This window comes from Scyliorhinus canicula, chromosome 2, assembly GCF_902713615.1.
Source record: "Scyliorhinus canicula chromosome 2, sScyCan1.1, whole genome shotgun sequence".
NCBI lineage: Eukaryota > Metazoa > Chordata > Chondrichthyes > Carcharhiniformes > Scyliorhinidae > Scyliorhinus > Scyliorhinus canicula.
This window is the reverse complement of record NC_052147.1, coordinates 1240528-1260101: the sequence shown is the minus strand read 5'-3', so window position 1 is coordinate 1260101 and position 19574 is coordinate 1240528. Positions and strand designations below refer to the sequence as shown.

General features: G+C 58.2%; 1 protein-coding gene across 1 annotated transcript in view; it reads left to right on the top strand.

The window, feature by feature from the left end:
• jdp2b (Jun dimerization protein 2b) overlaps window positions 1-19574 on the top strand; it is a 44375-nt gene that overhangs the window by 16404 nt on the left and 8397 nt on the right. Inside the window, exon 3 of the mRNA XM_038790330.1 lies at window positions 17418-17661. Within this exon, the coding sequence (XP_038646258.1) occupies window positions 17464-17661 (198 nt within the window). The 5' untranslated portion in view covers window positions 17418-17463. The remainder of the gene's footprint in view (window positions 1-17417; window positions 17662-19574) is intronic.

Here is a 19574-nt window from a genome sequence, read left to right as displayed (position 1 = left end):
GCAGGCGGTGAGGGTTGGGATGCAGGTACAGCAGGCAGTGAGGGTTGGCATGCGGGTACAGCAGGCGGTGAGGGTTGGGATGCAGGTAGAGCAGGCGGTGAGGGTTGGGATGCAGGTACAGCAGGCGGTGAGGGTTGGGATGCGGGTACAGCAGGCGGTGAGGGTTGGCAGGTACAGCAGGCGGTGAGGGTTGGCATGCGGGTACAGCAGGCGGTGAGGGTTGGCATGCAGGTACAGCAGGCGGTGAGGGTTGGCATGCGGGTACAGCAGGCGGTGAGGGTTGGCATGCAGGTACAGCAGGCAGTGAGGGTTGGGATGCAGGTACAGCAGGCAGTGAGGGTTGGGATGCAGGTACAGCAGGCGGTGAGGGTTGGGATGCGGGTACAGCAGGCGGTGAGGGTTGGGATGCGGGTACAGCAGGCGGTGAGGGTTGGCATGCGGGTACAGCAGGCGGTGAGAGTTGGGATAGGGTACAGCAGGCGGTGAGGGTTGGCATGCGGGTACAGCAGGCGGTGAGGGTTGGGATGCAGGTACAGCAGGCGGTGAGGGTTGGCATGCAGGTACAGCAGGCGGTGAGGGTTGGCATGCAGGTACAGCAGGCGGTGAGGGTTGGGATGCAGGTACAGCAGGCGGTGAGGGTTGGGATGCGGGAACAGCAGGCGGTGAGGGTTGGGATGCAGGTACAGCAGGCGGTGAGGGTTGGCATGCAGGTACAGCAGGCGGTGAGGGTTGGCATGCGGGTACAGCAGGCGGTGAGGGTTGGGATGCAGGTACAGCAGGCGGTGAGGGTTGCCATGCAGGTACAGCAGGCGGTGAGGGTTGGCATGCGGGTACAGCAGGCGGTGAGGGTTGGCATGCAGGTACAGCAGGCGGTGAGGGTTGGCATGCGGGTACAGCAGGCGGTGAGGGTTGGGATGCGGGTACAGCAGGCGGTGAGGATTGGGATGCGGGTACAGCAGGCGGTGAGGGTTGGGATAGGGTACAGCAGGCGGTGAGGGTTGGGATGCAGGTACAGCAGGCGGTGAGGGTTGGCATGCGGGTACAGCAGGCGGTGAGGGTTGGCATGCAGGTACAGCAGGCGGTGAGGGTTGGGATGCAGGTACAGCAGGCAGTGAGGGTTGGCATGTGGGTACAGCAGGCGGTGAGGGTTGGGATGCGGGTACAGCAGGCGGTGAGGGTTGGCATGCAGGTACAGCAGGCGGTGAGAGTTGGGATAGGGTACAGCAGGCGGTGAGGGTTGGCATGCAGGTACAGCAGGCGGTGAGGGTTGGGATGCAGGTACAGCAGGCGGTGAGGGTTGGGATGCAGGTACAGCAGGCGGTGAGGGTTGGCATGCGGGTACAGCAGGCGGTGAGGGTTGGCAGGTACAGCAGGCGGTGAGGGTTGGCATGCGGGTACAGCAGGCGGTGAAGGTTGGGATGCGGGTACAGCAGGCGGTGAGGGTTGGGATGCAGGTACAGCAGGCGGTGAGGGTTGGCATGCAGGTACAGCAGGCGGTGAGGGTTGGCATGCAGGTACAGCAGGCGGTGAGGGTTGGGATAGGGTACAGCAGGCGGTGAGGGTTGGGATGCAGGTACAGCAGGCGGTGAGAGTTGGGATAGGGTACAGCAGGCGGTGAGGGTTGGGATGCAGGTACAGCAGGCGGTGAGGGTTGGGATAGGGTACAGCAGGCGGTGAGGGTTGGGATGCAGGTACAGCAGGCGGTGAGGGTTGGGATGCAGGTACAGCAGGCAGTGAGGGTTGGCATGTGGGTACAGCAGGCGGTGAGGGTTGGGATGCGGGTACAGCAGGCGGTGAGAGTTGGGATAGGGTACAGCAGGCGGTGAGGGTTGGGATGCAGGTACAGCAGGCAGTGAGGGTTGGCATGTGGGTACAGCAGGCGGTGAGGGTTGGGATGCGGGTACAGCGGGCGGTGAGGGTTGGGATGCAGGTACAGCAGGCGGTGAGGGTTGGCATGTGGGTACAGCAGGCGGTGAGGGTTGGCAGGTACAGCAGGCGGTGAGGGTTGGCATGCGGGTACAGCAGGCAGTGAGGGTTGGGATGCGGGTACAGCAGGCGGTGAGGGTTGGCATGCGGGTACAGCAGGCGGTGAGGGTTGGCATGCGGGTACAGCAGGCAGTGAGGGTTGGGATGCGGGAACAGCAGGCGGTGAGGGTTGGGATGCGGGTACAGCAGGCAGTGAGGGTTGGGATGCGGGAACAGCAGGCGGTGAGGGTTGGCATGCGGGTACAGCAGGCAGTGAGGGTTGGCATGCAGGTACAGCAGGCGGTGAGGGTTGGGATGCGGGAACAGCAGGCGGTGAGGGTTGGGATGCAGGTACAGCAGGCGGTGAGGGTTGGCATGCGGGTACAGCAGGCGGTGAGGGTTGGCATGCGGGTACAGCAGGCGGTGAGAGTTGGGATAGGGTACAGCAGGCGGTGAGGGTTGGGATGCAGGTACAGCAGGCGGTGAGGGTTGGGATGCAGGTACAGCAGGCGGTGAGGGTTGGCATGTGGGTACAGCAGGCGGTGAGGGTTGGGATGCGGGTACAGCGGGCGGTGAGGGTTGGGATGCAGATACAGCAGGCGGTGAGGGTTGGGATGCAGGTACAGCAGGCAGTGAGGGTTGGCATGTGGGTACAGCAGGCGGTGAGGGTTGGCATGTGGGTACAGCAGGCGGTGAGGGTTGGGATGCGGGTACAGCGGGCGGTGAGGGTTGGGATGCAGGTACAGCAGGCAGTGAGGGTTGGCATGTGGGTACAGCAGGCGGTGAGGGTTGGCAGGTACAGCAGGCGGTGAGGGTTGGCATGCGGGTACAGCAGGCGGTGAGGGTTGGCATGCAGGTACAGCAGGCGGTGAGGGTTGGGATGCAGGTACAGTAGGCGGTGAGGGTTGGCATGCGGGTACAGCAGGCGGTGAGGGTTGGGATGCAGGTACAGCAGGCGGTGAGGGTTGGGATGCAGGTACAGCAGGCGGTGAAGGTTGGCATGCGGGTACAGCAGGCGGTGAGGGTTGGCATGCGGGTACAGCAGGCGGTGAGGGTTGGGATGCGGGTACAGCAGGCAGTGAGGGTTGGGATGCAGGTACAGCAGGCAGTGAGGGTTGGCATGCGGGTACAGCAGGCGGTGAGGAAAGCCAATGCCATGCTGGCCCTCATAGCGAGAGGATTTTGATTTGATTTATGACTGTCACATGTATTAGTAAACAGTGAAAAGTGTAGGGCTGGATTCTCTGTATCTTTGGGCCAAAATCACCGCCGGCATGGGGGCGGAGAATCCATGTTTCGCAGGAAATAGGGACCGGCCTTGGTTCACTGATTCTGTGGGCCTCCCTGGGGAGTACGCCACGCTGCCTGGGACCACAGTCCTGCTTAGCCATTGTCTGCCCCTGACCTGCCAGAGTCCCGCCGGCGTGGGACTAATGTGTTCCAGCCGGTCGGGATACTGCGGACTCAGTCTGCAGCCGCCCAGGCCGGGGGCGGGCGGATCGGGGGCCAGGGGAGTGCTTGTGCGGGGGTTGAGGGTCGGGCGTGCGGCCGATCGTGGGGTCTCTTTTGTGGGTCAAGCTCCACAGTCCGAGTCCGCCTTGGAGCACAAAGTGGCCGCCCCATGCGCATGTGTGGTCTCCAACCCAGAAGTACGGGGCCCGTATCTGCAGCAAAAGCTGCGAGATTTACTCCGAATCCCTGCTAGCCCCCTGCAGGATGCCTTAAATCCAGGATTTCAGGAGTAAAACTCGACCACTTTGACACTGGCGTAGGGACATAGTCCGAATATGGAGAATCCAGCCCATTGTTTCATACATGCTGCACAGACATTGCATACCGTACATAGGGAAGGAAGGAGAGACTGCAGAATATAATGTTACAGTTACAGCAAGGTGTAGAGAAAAGATCAACTGAATACGAGGTAGGTCCATTCAAAAGTCTGATGGCAGTAGGGAAGAAACTGTTCTTGAGTCGGTTGGTACGTGACCTCGAACTTTGGTATCTCTTTCCTGCCGGAAGGAGGTGGAAGAGAGAATGTCCGGGGTGGGTGGGGTCCTTCATTATACTGGCTGCCTTTCTGAGGCAGCGGGAATTGTAGATAGAGTCAATGGATGAGAGGCTGGTTTGCGTGATGGACTGGGCTACATTCACAAACTTTTGTAGTTTCCTGCGGTCTTGGGCAGAGCAGGATCCATCCCAACCAGAAAGAATGCTGATTATGGTGCATCATTAAATAAGTTAAGAGCTCAGAACGGATTGGGCAGAGATGGACAGACTGGTGCAGGAGATGACACAGACGGATAGGGAATATGCGGAGTCCCCGAGGGCAGAGCTACTTGGGGAATGACGGAGACTGCAGGCGGAGCTGGGGGCGCTATCCACTGGGAAGGCCGTAGAGCAGCTCAGAAAGGCCAGGGGTGCGGTGTACGAGTATGCAAAGAAAGCCAGCAGAATGCTTGCACAGCAACGTAGGAAGAGGGAGGCGGCCAGGGAAATAGGGACGGTAGTGGATGGGGCAGAGAACCGGGTGGGAGACTCGGCTGGGAACCGGCTGGGAGACCCGGCAGGGAACCGGCTGGGAGACCCGGCTGGGAGACCCGGCTGGGAACCGGCTGGGAGACCCGGCTGGGAACCGGCTGGGAGACCCGGCTGGGAACCGGCTGGGAGAACCGGCAGGGAACCGGCTGGGGGACCCGGCTGGGAACCGGCTGGGAGACCCGGCTGGGAGAACCGGCAGGGAACCGGCTGGGGGACCCGGCAGGGAACCGGCTGGGAACCGGCTGGGAGATCCGGCAGGGAACCGGCTGGGAACCGGCTGGGAGACCCGGCAGGGAACCGGGTGGGAGACCCGGCAGGGAACCGGCTGGGAACCGGCTGGGAACCGGCTGGGAGACCCGGCAGGGAACCGGCTGGGAGACCCGGCAGGGAACCGGCTGGGAATCGGCTGGGAGACCCGGCAGGGAACCGGCTGGGAGACCCGGCAGGGAACCGGCTGGGAGACCCGGCAGGGAACCGGCTGGGAGACCCGGCAGGGAACCGGCTGGGGGACCCGGCAGGGAACCGGCTGGGAACCGGCTGGGAGACCCGGCTAGGAACCGGCTGGGAACCGGCTGGGAACCGGCTGGGAGAACCGGCTGGGAGAACCGGCTGGGAGAACCGGCAGGGAACCGGCTGGGAACCGGGTGGGAGACCCGGCAGGGAACCGGCAGGGAGACCCGGCAGGGAACCGGCAGGGAACCGGCTGGGAGAACCGGCTGGGAGACCCGGCAGGGAACCGGCTGGGAGACCCGGCTGGGAACCGGCTGGGAGACCCGGCAGGGAACCGGCTGGGAGACCCGGCAGGGAACCGGCTGGGAGACCCGGCAGGGAACCGGCTGGGAGACCCGGCAGGGAACCGGCTGGGAACCGGCTGGGAACCGGCTGGGAGACCCGGCAGGGAACCGGCTGGGAGACCCGGCAGGGAACCGGCTGGGAACCGGCTGGGAACCGGCTGGGAACCGGCTGGGAGATCCGGCAGGGAACCGGCTGGGAACCGGCTGGGAGACCCGGCTGGGAACCGGCTGGGAACCGGCTGGGAACCGGCTGGGAGACCCGGCAGGGAACCGGCTGGGAGACCCGGCTGGGAACCGGCTGGGAGACCCGGCTGGGAACCGGCTGGGAACCGGCTGGGAACCGGCTGGGAGACCCGGCTGGGAACCGGCTGGGAACCGGGTGGGAGACCCGGCTGGGAACCGGCTGGGAACCGGCTGGGAACCGGCTGGGAGACCCGGCAGGGAACCGGCTGGGAACCGGCTGGGAGACCCGGCTAGGAACCGGCTGGGAACCGGCTGGGAACCGGCTGGGAGAACCGGCTGGGAGAACCGGCTGGGAGAACCGGCAGGGAACCGGCTGGGAACCGGCTGGGAGAACCGGCAGGGAACCGGCTGGGAGACCCGGCTGGGAACCGGCTGGGAACCGGCTGGGAACCGGCTGGGAACCGGCTGGGAGACCCGGCAGGGAACCGGCTGGGAGAACCGGCAGGGAACCGGCTGGGAGAACCGGCTGGGAGAACCGGCAGGGAACCGGCTGGGAGAACCGGCAGGGAACCGGCTGGGAACCGGCTGGGAGACCCGGCAGGGAACCAGGTGGGAGACCCAGCTGGGAACCGGCTGGGAACCGGCTGGGAGACCCGGCAGGGAACCAGGTGGGAGACCCAGCTGGGAACCGGCTGGGAACCGGCTGGGAGACCCGGCTGGGAACCGGCAGGGAACCGGCTGGGAGACCCGGCAGGGAACCGGCAGGGAACCGGGTGGGAACCGGCTGGGAACCGGCTGGGAGACCCGGCAGGGAACCGGCAGGGAACCGGGTGGGAACCGTCAGGGAACCGGCTGGGAGACCCGGCAGGGACCCGGCTGGGAGAACCGGCTGGGAGACCCGGCAGGGAACCGGCTGGGAGAACCGGCAGGGAACCGGCTGGGAGACCCGGCAGGGAGACTCGGCAGGGAACCGGCTGGGAGACCCGGCTGGGAGACCCGGCAGGGAACCGGCTGGGAGACCCGGCAGGGAACCGGCTGGGAACCGGCTGGGAGACCCGGCAGGGAACCGGCTGGGAACCGGCTGGGAACCGGCTGGGAACCGGCTGGGAGACCCGGCAGGGAACCGGCTGGGAGACCCGGCGGGGAACCGGCTGGGAACCGGCTGGGAACCGGCTGGGAGAACCGGCTGGGAGACCCGGCTGGGAACCGGCTGGGAGACCCGGCAGGGAACCGGCTGGGAACCGGCTGGGAACCGGCTGGGAACCGGCTAGGAACCGGCTGGGAACCGGCTGGGAACCGGCTGGGAGAACCGGCTGGGAGAACCGGCAGGGAACCGGCTGGGAACCGGCTGGGAGACCCGGCTGGGAACCGGCAGGGAACCGGCTGGGAGACCCGGCAGGGAACCGGCTGGGAGACCCGGCTGGGAACCGGGTGGGAGACCCGGCAGGGAACCGGCTGGGAGACCCGGCAGGGAACCAGGTGGGAGACCCGGCAGGGAACCGGCTGGGAGACCCGGCAGGGAACCGGGTGGGTGACCCGGCAGGGAACCGGCTGGGAACCGGCTGGGAACCGGCTGGGAACCGGGTGGGAGACCCGGCAGGGAACCGGCTGGGAACCGGCTGGGAACCGGCTGGGAACCGGGTGGGAGACCCGGCAGGGAACCGGCTGGGAACCGGCTGGGAACCGGCTGGGAACCGGGTGGGAGACCCGGCAGGGAACCGGGTGGGAGACCCGGCAGGGAACCGGGTGGGAGACCCGGCAGGGAACCGGGTGGGTGACCCGGCAGGGAACCGGCTGGGAACCGGCTGGGAGACCCGGCAGGGAACCGGGTGGGAGACCCGGCTGGGAACCGGCTGGGAACCGGCTGGGAGACCCGGCTGGGAACCGGCTGGGAGACCCGGCTGGGAGACCCGGCAGGGAACCGGCTGGGAGACCCGGCAGGGAACCGGCTGGGAGACCCGGCAGGGAACCGGCTGGGAGACCCGGCAGGGAACCGGCAGGGAACCGGCTGGGAGACCCGGCAGGGAACCGGCTGGGAGACCCGGCAGGGACCCGGCTGGGAGAACCGGCTGGGAGACCCGGCAGGGAACCGGCTGGGAGAACCGGCAGGGAACCGGCTGGGAGACCCGGCTGGGAACCGGCTGGGAACCGGCTGGGAGACCCGGCTGGGAGACCCGGCAGGGAACCGGCTGGGAACCGGCTGGGAACCGGCTGGGAGACCCGGCTGGGAACCGGCTGGGAGACCCGGCTGGGAACCGGCTGGTAGACCCGGCTGGGAACCGGCTGGGAGACCCGGCGGGGAACCGGCTGGGAACCGGCTGGGAACCGGCTGGGAACCGGCTGGGAACCGGCTGGGAGACCCGGTAGGGAACCGGCTGGGAGACCCGGCAGGGAACCGGCTGGGAGACCCGGCAGGGAACCGGCTGGGAGACCCGGCTGGGAGACCCGGCAGGGAACCGGCTGGGAGACCCGGCAGGGAACCGGCTGGGAGACCCGGCAGGGAACCGGCAGGGAACCGGCTGGGAGACCCGGCAGGGAACCGGCTGGGAGACCCGGCAGGGAACCGGGTGGGAGACCCGGCAGGGAACCGGCTGGGAACCGGCTGGGAGACCCGGCTGGGAACCGGCTGGGAACCGGCTGGGAGACCCGGCTGGGAGACCCGGCAGGGAACCGGCTGGGAACCGGCTGGGAACCGGCTGGGAGACCCGGCTGGGAACCGGCTGGGAGACCCGGCTGGGAACCGGCTGGGAGACCCGGCTGGGAACCGGCTGGGAGACCCGGCGGGGAACCGGCTGGGAACCGGCTGGGAACCGGCTGGGAACCGGCTGGGGACCGGCTGGGAGACCCGGTAGGGAACCGGCTGGAGACCCGGCAGGGAACCGGCTGGGAGACCCGGCAGGGAACCGGCTGGGAGACCCGGCTGGGAGACCCGGCAGGGAACCGGCTGGGAGACCCGGCAGGGAACCGGCTGGGAGACCCGGCAGGGAACCGGCTGGGAACCGGCTGGGAGACCCGGCAGGGAACCGGCTGGGAGACCCGGCTGGGAACCGGCTGGGAGACCCGGCAGGGAACCGGCTGGGAACCGGCTGGGAACCGGCTGGGAACCGGCTGGGAGACCCGGCAGGGAACCGGGTGGGAAACCCGGCAGGGAACCGGGTGGGAGACCCGGCAGGGAACCGGCTGGGAACCGGCTGGGAACCGGCTGGGAACCGGCTGGGAACCGGCTGGGAGACCCGGCTGGGAACCGGCTGGGAACCGGCTGGGAGACCCGGCAGGGAACCGGGTGGGAGACCCGGCTGGGAACCGGGTGGGAAACCCGGCTGGGAACCGGCTGGGAGACCCGGCAGGGAACCGGGTGGGAGACCCGGCAGGGAACCGGCTGGGGGAACCGGCAGGGAACCGGCTGGGAACCGGCTGGGAGACCCGGCAGGGAACCGGGTGGGAAACCCGGCAGGGAACCGGGTGGGAGACCCGGCAGGGAACCGGCTGGGAACCGGCTGGGAACCGGCTGGGAACCGGCTGGGAGACCCGGCTGGGAACCGGCTGGGAACCGGCTGGGAGACCCGGCTGGGAGACCCGGCTGGGAACCGGCTGGGAACCGGCTGGGAACCGGCTGGGAGACCCGGCAGGGAGACCCGGCTGGGAACCGGCAGGACTGAACAGGGTATTCAGGGACTTTTACAGTAAGCTGTATACCTCGGAACCCCCCACAGGGCCGGAGGGGATGAGGCACTTCTTAGATGGGCTGACCTTCCCCAAGGTGGACAGGGGGATGGTAGAGGGGCTGGGGGCCCCCGATTAGAGCTGAAGTAGTAATGGGGGGGGGGGGGGGGGGGGGGGGGCTGAAGGTCATGCAGTCGGGTAAAGCCCCGGGGCCGGATGGGTATCCAGTGGAGTTCTACAAAAAGTTTGCGGGTATACTGGGGCCGGTGCTGGTTAGGGTGTTTAACGAGGCGAGGAACAATGGGGTGTTACCCCGACAATGTCGCAAGCCGCCATCTCGCTGATATTAAAATGGGATAAGGATCCGGAGATCTGTGGGTCCTATCGGCCAATCTCCCTGATTAATGTAGACGCTAAACTGCTGGCCAAGATCCTGGCGTCCAGAATCGGAGACTGCGTACCGGACGTGATTGTGGAGGACCAAACGGGGTTTGTTAAGGGCAGGCAGCTGGTAGCCAATCTAAGAAGGCTCCTCAATGAAGTGCTTTGAGAGGCTGCTCATGAAGCGCATCATCTCCATACTCCCCGAACGCCTTGACCCACTTCAATTGGCATACCGTCGCAACCGGTCTACATCAGACACCATTTCCCTGGCCCTACACTTATCCCTGGGGCATCTCGACAACAAGGACTCCTACATCAGACTCCTATTTATTGACTACAGCTCCGCCTTCAACACCATAATCCCAGCCAAGCTCATATCAAAGCTCCAAAACCTAGGACTTGGCTCCCCACTCTGCAACTGGATCCTTGACCTCCCGACCCATAGACCACAATCGCTAAGAATAAACAATAACACCTCTGTGATAGTCCTCAATACCGGGGCCCCGCAAGGCTGCGTACTTAGCCCCCTACTCTACTCCCTGTACACACACGACTGCATGGCAAAACTTGGTTCCAACTCCATCTACAAGTTTGCTGACGATACGACCATAGTGGGCCGGCTCTCGAACAACGACGAGTCTGAATACAGGAGGGAGATAGAGAACTTAGTGGAGTGGTGCAACAACAACAATCTCTCCCTTAATGCCAGCAAAACTAAAGAGCTGGTCATCGACTTCAGGAAGCAAAGTACTGTACACACCCCTGTCAGCATCAACGGAGCCGAGGTAGAGATGGTGAGCAGTTTCAAATTCCTAGGGGTGCACATCACCAAAAATCTATCCTGGTCCACTCATGTCGATGCTATCACCAAGAAAGCACAACAGCGCCTTTACTTCCTCAGGAAACTAAGGAAATTTGGCATGTCCACATTAACCCTTACCAACTTTTACAGATGCACTATAGAGAGCATCCTATCGGGCTGCATCACAGCCTGGTATGGCAACTGCTCGGCCCAGGACCGCAAGGAACTTCAGAGAGTCGTGAATACCGCCCAGTCCATCACACGAACCTGCCTCCCATCCATTGATTCCATCTACACCTCCTGCTGCCGGGAGAAAGCAGGCAGCATAATCAAGGATCCCTCCCACCCGGCTTACTCACTTTTCCAACTTCTTCCATCGGGCAGGAGATTCAGAAGTCTGAGAACGCGCACGAACAGACTCAAAAACAGCTTCTTCCCCACTGTCACCAGACTCCTAAATGACCCTCTTATGGACTGACCTCATTAACACTACACCCTGTCTGCTTCATCCGATGCCAATGCTTATGTAGTTACATTGTATATCTTGTGTTGCCCTATTATGTATTCTCTTTTCTTCCCTTTTCTTCCCATGTACTGAATGATCTGTTGAGCTGCTCGGAGAAAAATACTTTTCACTGCACCTCGGTACATGTGACAATAAACAAATCCAATCCAATCCAATCCAATCCAATGTGATTATGATGCCCCCGGAGGGCAGAGAAGTGGAGGTAGTGGTGGCAATGGATGCCAAAAAGGCTTTAGACCGGGTGGAGTGGGACTATTTATGGGAGGTGCTGGGACAGTTTGGGTTTGGAGAAGGCTTTGTGGACTGGGTTAAACTGTTATATCAGGCCCCGGAGGCTAGTGTAAGGACAAACAGGACGATATCTGAGTATTTTAGACTATACTGCGGGACAAGACAGGGCTGCCCCCTCTCTCCACTGCTGTTTGCTTTGGCCATAGACCCGCTGGCAATCGCTCTGAGAGCGGCAAGGGGATGGAAGGGAATGGTCAGGGGGGGGATAGAACACAAGGCCTCGCTCTACGCGGATGACCTGCTTTTGTATGTGTCAGATCCAGCGGCAGGGATGGACGGGATTATGGAAATCCTAGGGGAGTTTGGCTGGTTTTCGGGCTACAAGTTGAACATGGCAAAAAGCGAGATGTCTGTGGTGCAGGCGAGGGGTCAGGAGAATAGGCTGAGGGAGCTACCATTTAGGCTGGTTGGGGAAAGTTTTAGGTATTTAGGGATACAAGTGGCACGTGACTGGGGCAAGATGCAGAAGTTGAACTTGTCCAGGCTGGTGGAGCAAATGAGGAGCGAGTTTCGGAGGTGGGATGCACTCCCGCTGTGACTAGCGGGGAGAGTACAGACGGTGGAGATGACGATCCTCCCGAGATTCCTGTTTATTTTTCAGTGTCTCCCTATTTTCATTCCGCGGTCCTTCTTTAAAAGAATCAATAAAATCATCCTGGGATTTGTCTGGGCGGGGAAGTCCCTGCGGGTAAAGAGGGGGATGCTGGAAAGGAACCGTAGCGAGGGGGGACTGGCATTGCCGAACCTCAGCAACTACTACTGGGCGGCTAACATAGCCATGATAAGGAAATGGATGGTGGGTACGGGGTCGGTTTGGGAGCGGGTGGAGGCGGCTTTGTGCAGGGGCACCAGCTTGGCAGCCCTGGTCACGGCTCCCCTGCCGCTCCCACCGGCCAGGTACTCCACCAGCCCGATAGTCAGGGCTGGTTTTAAGCCTATTTGACCAATGTCATCAAATTGGGCCCCGCACCTTAAGGGGCCCCGCGGCAGCGGCGACAGAGTTACCGTTTGAAGCCTTTTCTGTATTCTAAGAGGAACTATAGGGTAGTTTTTACTTTTGGGGAACGCACCGCATTACCGTCGACAAATCCTTCAGCCCGGGTAAGTAAGTTTCAGAATTTTAGTATATCAAGCATTTAATGTTTTTTTTTGGTTAAAGACGAGCATACTACACAAAATATAAACATACATAAATTTTTACTTTTGTAGAGTAGGGGCCCCGCCATCACTTTTCTAATTGGGCCCACAATTCCTAGCACCGGCCCTGGCTATAGTGGTGGCGGCTTTGTGCAGGGGCACCAGTTTGGCAGCCCTGGTCACGGCTCCCCTGCCGCTCCCGCCGGCCAGGTACTCCACCAGCCCTATAGTGGTGGCGGCTTTGCGGATTTGGGGCCAATGGAGGAAGCATGCGGGGGAAGTGGGAGAGTCGGTCTGGTCCCCAATATGTGACAACCACCGATTTGTCCCGGGGAAGATGGACGGCGGGTTTCGAGCGTGGCGGAGGGCGGGGGTGGGAAGGATGGGCGACTTGTTCCTGGAAGGGAGCTTCACGAACATGAGGGCGCTGGAGGAGAAGTTCGGGCTGGTGATGGGGAATGACTTTCGGTACTTGGAGCTGCGGGATTTCGTACGTAGACAGGTCCCGTCCTTTCCACGCCTTCCACCAAGGGGGATCCAGGATAGGGTAGTTTCCAGGGGTGAGGTAGGAGAGGGGAGAATCTCGGATATTTATAAGGTGCTTATGGGAGAGGAGGACACAGGGACCGAGGAACTGAAACCTAAGTGGGAGGAGGAGCTTGGTGGGGTGTTGGAGGGAGGCGTATGGGCAGACGCTCTGAGGAGGGTAAATGCAACCGCAACATGTGCCAGGCTCGGCCTGATTCAGTTCAAGGTGGTTCACCGGGCCCACATGACGGTGGCCCGGATGAGCAAATTCTTTGGGCTGGTGGACAAGTGCGCTAGATGTGGGGGAGGACCAGCGAACCATGTCCAGATGTTCTGGACGTGTCCAAAACTCAGGGGATACTGGCAGGGATTTGCGGACGTTCTATCCTGGGAACTGAAAACAAGGGTGGCGATGAGTCCAGAGGTGGCGTTCTTTGGGGTGTCGGAGGACCCGGGGGTCCAGGAGGGGATAGAGGCCGACGTTATGGCCTTTGATTCCCTGGTAGCCCGGCGATGAATACTGTTGGCCTGGAAGGACTCAAAGCCCCCAAGGACCGAAATATGGCTGTCGGACATGGCAAGCTTTCTCGGCTTGGAAAAAATCAAGTTGGCCTTACGAGGATCGCCATCAGGGTTCGCCTGGAGGTGGCAACCATTCATCGACTTCTTCGCGGGGAACTAATCGTCAGCGGGGGAGGGGGATAGAATAGTGTAGAGTAGGGGGGAAGAATATGCGGGTCTATTTGCGAGAGAGGTACTGCTATTTGCTCTATGATTTTTGTAATTGGTATCTGCACACTAATGTATATTGTTACTGTTTACAATGCCAAAAATACCTCAATAAAATTGTCTGTTAAAAAAAAAGTTAAGAGCCCATGGTGTTAAGGGTAAGATCCTGGCATGGATAGAGGATTGGCTGACTGGCAGAAGGCAGAGAGTGGGGACAAAGGGGTCTTTTTCAGGATGGCAGCCGGTGACTAGTGGTGTGCCTCAGGGGTCTGTGCTGGGGCCACAACATTTACAATATCCATTAATGATCTGGGAGAAGGTACTGAAGGCACTGTTGTTAAGTTTGCAGATGATACAAAGATCTGTAGAGGGACAGGTAGTATTGAGGAAGCTGGTGGGCTGCAGAAGGACTTGGACAAGCTAGGAGAGCGGGCAATGAAGTGGCAGATGGAATACAATGTGGAAAAGTGTGAGGTTATGCACTTTGGAAGGAGGAATGGAGGCACAGACTATTTTCTAAATGGGGAAATGCTTTGGAAATCAGAAGCACAAAGGGACTTGGGAGTCCTTGTTCACGATTCTCTTAAGATTAACGTACAGGTTGAGTTGGCAGTTAGGAAGGCAAATCAATGTTAGCATTCATGTCGAGAGGGCTAGAATACAAGAGCAGGGATGTATTTCTGAGGCTGTATCAGGCTCTGATCAGACCCCATTTAGAGTATTGTGAGCAGTTTTGGGCCCCGTATCTAAGGAAGGGTGTGCTGGGCCTTGGAAAGGGTCCAGAGGAGGTTCACAAGAATGATCCCTGGAATGAAGAGCTTGTCGTATGAGGAACGGTTGGGGACTCTGGGTCTGTACTCGTTGGAGTTTAGAAGGATGAAGGGGGATCTTATTGAAACTTACAGGATACTGCGAGGCCTGGATAGAGTGGATGTGGAGAGGATGTTTCCACTTGTAGGAAAAACTAGAATCAGAGGACACAATCTCAGACTAAAGGGACGATCCTTTAAAACAGAGATGAGGAGGAATTTCTTTAGCCAGAGGGTGGTGAATCTGTGGAACTCTTTGCCGCAGAAGGCTGTGGAGGCCAAATCACTGAGTGTCTTTAAGACAGAGATAGACAGGTTCTTGATTAATAAGGGGATCAGGGGTTATGGGAGGAGGCAGGAGATTGGGGATGAGAAAAATATCAGCCATGATTGAATGGCGGAGCAGACTCGATGGGCCGAGTGGCCTAATTCTGCTCTTCTGTCTTATGGTCTTATGGAAAGTCATATATCAAAATTTGCAGATGATACAAAGTTCGAAATGAAAATTGCTTATTGTCACGAGTAGGCTTCAAATGAAGTTACTGTGAAAAGCCCCTAGTCGCCACATTCCGGCGCCTGTTCGGGGAGGCTGGTACTGGAATTGAACCGTGCTGCTGGCCTGCCTTGGTCTGCTTTCAAAGCCAGCGATTTAGTCCTGTGCCAAACTAGCCCCTTGGAGAGAGTCTAGGTGATCACATGAAATTGCAAGGTGATAGAACATAGAACATAGAACATTACAGCACAGTACAGGCCCTTCGGCCCACGATGTTGCGCCGACCTGTGAAACCACTCTAAAGCCCATCTACACTATTCCCTTAACATCCATATGTCTATCCAATGACCATTTAAATGTCATTAATGTTGGCGAGTCCACTACTGTTGCAGGCAGGACATTCCATGCCCTTACTACTCTCTGAGTAAAGAACCTATCTCTGACATCTGTCCTGTATCTATCTCCCCTCAATTTAAAGCTATGTCCCCTCGTGCTGGACATCACCATCCGAGGAAAAAGGCTCTCAATGTCCACCCTATCTAATCCTCTGATCATCTTGTATGCCTCAATTAAGTTACCTCTTAACCTTAATCTCTCTAACGAAAACAGCCTCAAGTCCTTCAGCCTTTCCTCATATGATCTTCCCTCCATACCAGGCAACATCCTTGTAAATCTCCTCTGTACCCTTTCCAATGCTTCCACATCCTTCCTATAATGCGGCGAACAGAATTGCACGCAATACTCCAAATTTGCTGCACCAGATTTTTGTACAGCTGCAACATGACCTCATGGCTCCGAAACTCAATCCTTCTACCAATAAAAGCTAACACACCGTACACCTTCTTAACAGCCCTCTCAACCTGGGTGGCAACTTTCAGGGATCTATGTACATGGACAGCGCGATCTCTCTGTTCATGCACACTACCAGGAATCTTACCATTAGCCCAGTACTCTGCCTTCCTGTTATTCCTTCCAAAATGAATCAGCTCACACTTTTCTGCATTAAACTCCATTTGCCACCTCTCAGCCCAGCTCTGCAGCTTATCTATGTCCCTCTGTAACTTGTAACATTCTTCCGCACTGTCCACAACTCCACCGACTTTAGTGTCATCTGCAAATTTACTAACCCATCCTTCTATACCCTCCTCCAGGTCATTTATAAAAATGACAAACAGCAGTGACCCCAAAACAGATCCTTGTGGCACACCACTAGTAATTGGACACCAGTCAGAGCATTTCCCATCAACCACCACTCTTTGTCTTCTTCCAGCTAGCCAATTTCTGATCCAAACTGCTAAATCACCCTGAATCTCATGCCTCCGTTGACAGATATTGACAGACTAGGTGAATGGGCAAAATTGTGGCAGATGGAATTCCAGCAAGTGTGAGGTGATCTATATTGGACCAAAAAAGGATCGAGCAGAGCACTTTCTAAATGGACAGAGGTTGGGTACAGTGGATCTCCAAAGAGACTTGGGGGGTCAGGTACAGAGACCCTGAAAATGCCAGGAACCGGTGCAGAAACTAATCAAACAGGCTAATGGGATGCTGGCCTTTATATGGAGAGGATTGGAGTATAAAGACACGGGGTTATGCTGCAGCTTTACAAAACCGTAGTTAGACCCCACTCAGAGTCACTGGGAGCAGTTCTGGGCACCACACCTCAGAGAGGATATTCTGGCCTCGGAGGGAGGGTAACGTAGGTTTACAAGAATGAGACCTGGACTGCAGGGGTTGAGTTACGAGGAGAGATTACTCAAATTAGACCTGTTTTCACTAGAATATAGAAGGTTAAGGGATGATCTGATCAAAGTATTCAAGGGGCAGCAGGGTAGCATGGTGGTTAGCATAAATGCTTCACAGCTCCAGGGTCCCAGGTTCGATTCCCGGCTGGGTCACTGTCTGTGTGGAGTCTGCACGTCCTCCCCCTGTGTGCGTGGGTTTCCTCCGGGTGCTCCGGTTTCCTCCCACAGTCCAAAGATGTGCGGGTTAGGTGGATTGGCCATGCTAAATTGCCCGTAGTGTCCTAATAAAAGTAAGGTTAAGGGGGGGGGGTTGTTGGGTTACGGGTATAGGGTGGATACGTGGGTTTGAGTAGGGTGATCATGGCTCGGCACAACATTGAGGGCCGAAGGGCCTGTTCTGTGCTGTACTGTTCTATGTTCTATATTAACAGGAAAAGACAGGGTTGATGAAGATAAATTATTCCCACTGGTTGGAGAGTCTAAAACTAGGGGCGGATCCTAAACATGAGGGCCAGACCGTTCAGGAGAGGTGTTGGGAAGAACTTCTTCACTCAAAGGGTGGTAGAGGTTTGGAGCTCTCTCCCACACACAGCAGCTGAAGCTGGAACAGTTGGTAATTTTACATCTGAGATAGATTTTTGTTAAGAAAACATGTTGAGGGATATAGGCCAAAGGCAGGTTTATGGAGTTAGGTCACAGGTCAGTCATGGTGTCATTGAATGGTGGGACAGACTCAAGGGGCTGAATGGCCTAGTCCCTGTTCCTATGTTATTGTTTAAAGGAATTTGAGGTTTGTACGTGACCTCTAACCCAATCTCTGTCTATCCCAGAGGTTCAGAGAAAGACGAGAAGCTATCTTTGGATTTTCGATTGACGATGCCCGGACAGATTGGTGATCACTCATTCACATCCGCATATATCCCTGTGTTTGAAAAACTAACAGCAATGCCAACAAACCTGCTCACAGCACAGGAACTGAAATTCACACATCGCCATCACGTGACAGCTATAATCTCACCGCTACATTTCCTTGGAGTGAAATACAGCAAGCAGCAACTTTCACTGAAGAGTGAGGTGAGATTTAACTTGCACTTCAGAACCCTCAATGGAAAGGAATCGCAAACCTGACAGAAACACAATAATTATTTCCAGCGTTGCAGTTTTTTCAATGATCTGAGGACAGTGAGGAGGCGGCAACAAGGATCTGTGAACTGTCCTGGGAGTGTTTGATGGGGACAGTGTAGAGGGAGCTTTACTCTGTATCTAACCCCGTGCTGTACCTGTCCTGGGAGTGTTTGATGGGGACAGTGTAGAGGGAGCTTTACTCTGTATCTAACCCCGTGCTGTACCTGCCCTGGGAGTGTTTGATGGGTACAGTGTAGAGGGAGCTATACTCTGTATCTAACCCCGTGCTGTACCTGTCCTGGGAGTGTTTGATGGGGACAGTGTAGAGGGAGCTTTACTATGTATCTAACCCCGTGCTGTACCTGTCCTGGGAGTGTTTGATGGGGATAGTGTAGAGGGAGCTTTACTATGTATCTAACCCCGTGCTGTACCTGTCCTGGGAGTGTTTGATGGGGACAGTGTAGAGGGAGCTATACTCTGTATCTAACCCCGTGCTGTACCTGTCCTGGGAGTGTTTGATGGGGACAGTGTAGAGGGAGATTTACTCTGTATCTAACCCCGTGCTGTACCTGTCCTGGGAGTGTTTGATGGGGACAGTGTAGAGGGAGATTTACTCTGTATCTAACCCCGTGCTGTACCTGTCCTGGGAGTGTTTGATGGGGACAGTGTAGAGGGAGCTTTGCTCTGTATCTAACCCCGTGCTGTACCTGTCCTGGGAGTGTTTGATGGGGACAGTGTAGAGTTAGCTTTACTCTGTATCTAACCCCGTGCTGTACCTGTCCTGGGAGAGTTTGATGGGGACAGTATAGAGGGAGCTTTACTCTGTATCTAACTCCGTGCTGTACCTGTCCTGGGAGTGTTAGATGGGGACAGTGTAGAGGGAGCTTTACTCTGTATCTAACCCCGTGCTGTACCTGTCCTGGGAGTATTTGATGGGGACAGTGTAGAGGGAGCTTTACTCTGTATCGAACCCCGTGCTGTACCTGTCCTGGGAGTGTTTGATGGGGACAGTGTAGAGTTAGCTTTACTCTGTATCTAACCCCACGCTGTACCTGTCCTGGGAGTGTTTGATGGGGACAGTGTAGAGGGAGCTTTACTCTGTATCTAACCCCGTGCTGTACTGGTCCTGGGAGTGTTTAATGGGGACAGTGCAGAGGGAGCTTTACTCTGTATCTGACCCCGTGCTGGACCTTTCCTGGGAGTGTTTGATGGGGACAGTGTAGAGGGAGCTTTACTCTGTATCTAACCCCGTGCTGTACCTGTCCTGGGAGTGTTTGATGGGGACAGTGCAGAGGGAGCTTTACTCTGTATCTAACCCCGTGCTGTACCTGTCCTGGGAGTGTTTGATGGGGACAGTGTAGAGGGAGCTTTACTCTGTATCTAACCGCGTGCTGTACCTGCCCTGGGAGTGTTTGATGGGGACAGTGTAGAGGGAGCTTTACTCTGTATCTAACCCGTGCTGTACCTGTCCTGGGAGTGTTTGATGGGGACAGTGTAGAGGGAGCTTTATTCTGTATCTAACCCCGTGCTGTACCTGTCCTGGGAGTGTTTGATGGGGAGAGTGTAGAGGGAGCTTTACTCTGTATCTAACCCTGTGCTGTACCTGTCCTGGGAGTGGTTGATGGGGACAGTGTAGAGGGAGCTTTACTCTGTATCTAATCTCGTGCTGTACCTGTCCTGGGAGTGTTTGATGGGGACAGTGTAGAGGGAGCTTTACTCTGTATCTAACCCCGTGCTGTACCTGTCCTGGGAGTGTTTGATGGGGACAGTGTAGAGGGAGCTTTACTCTGTATCTAACCCCATGCTGTACCTGTCCTGGGAGTGTTTGATGGGGACAGTGTAGAGGGAGCTTTACTCTGTAT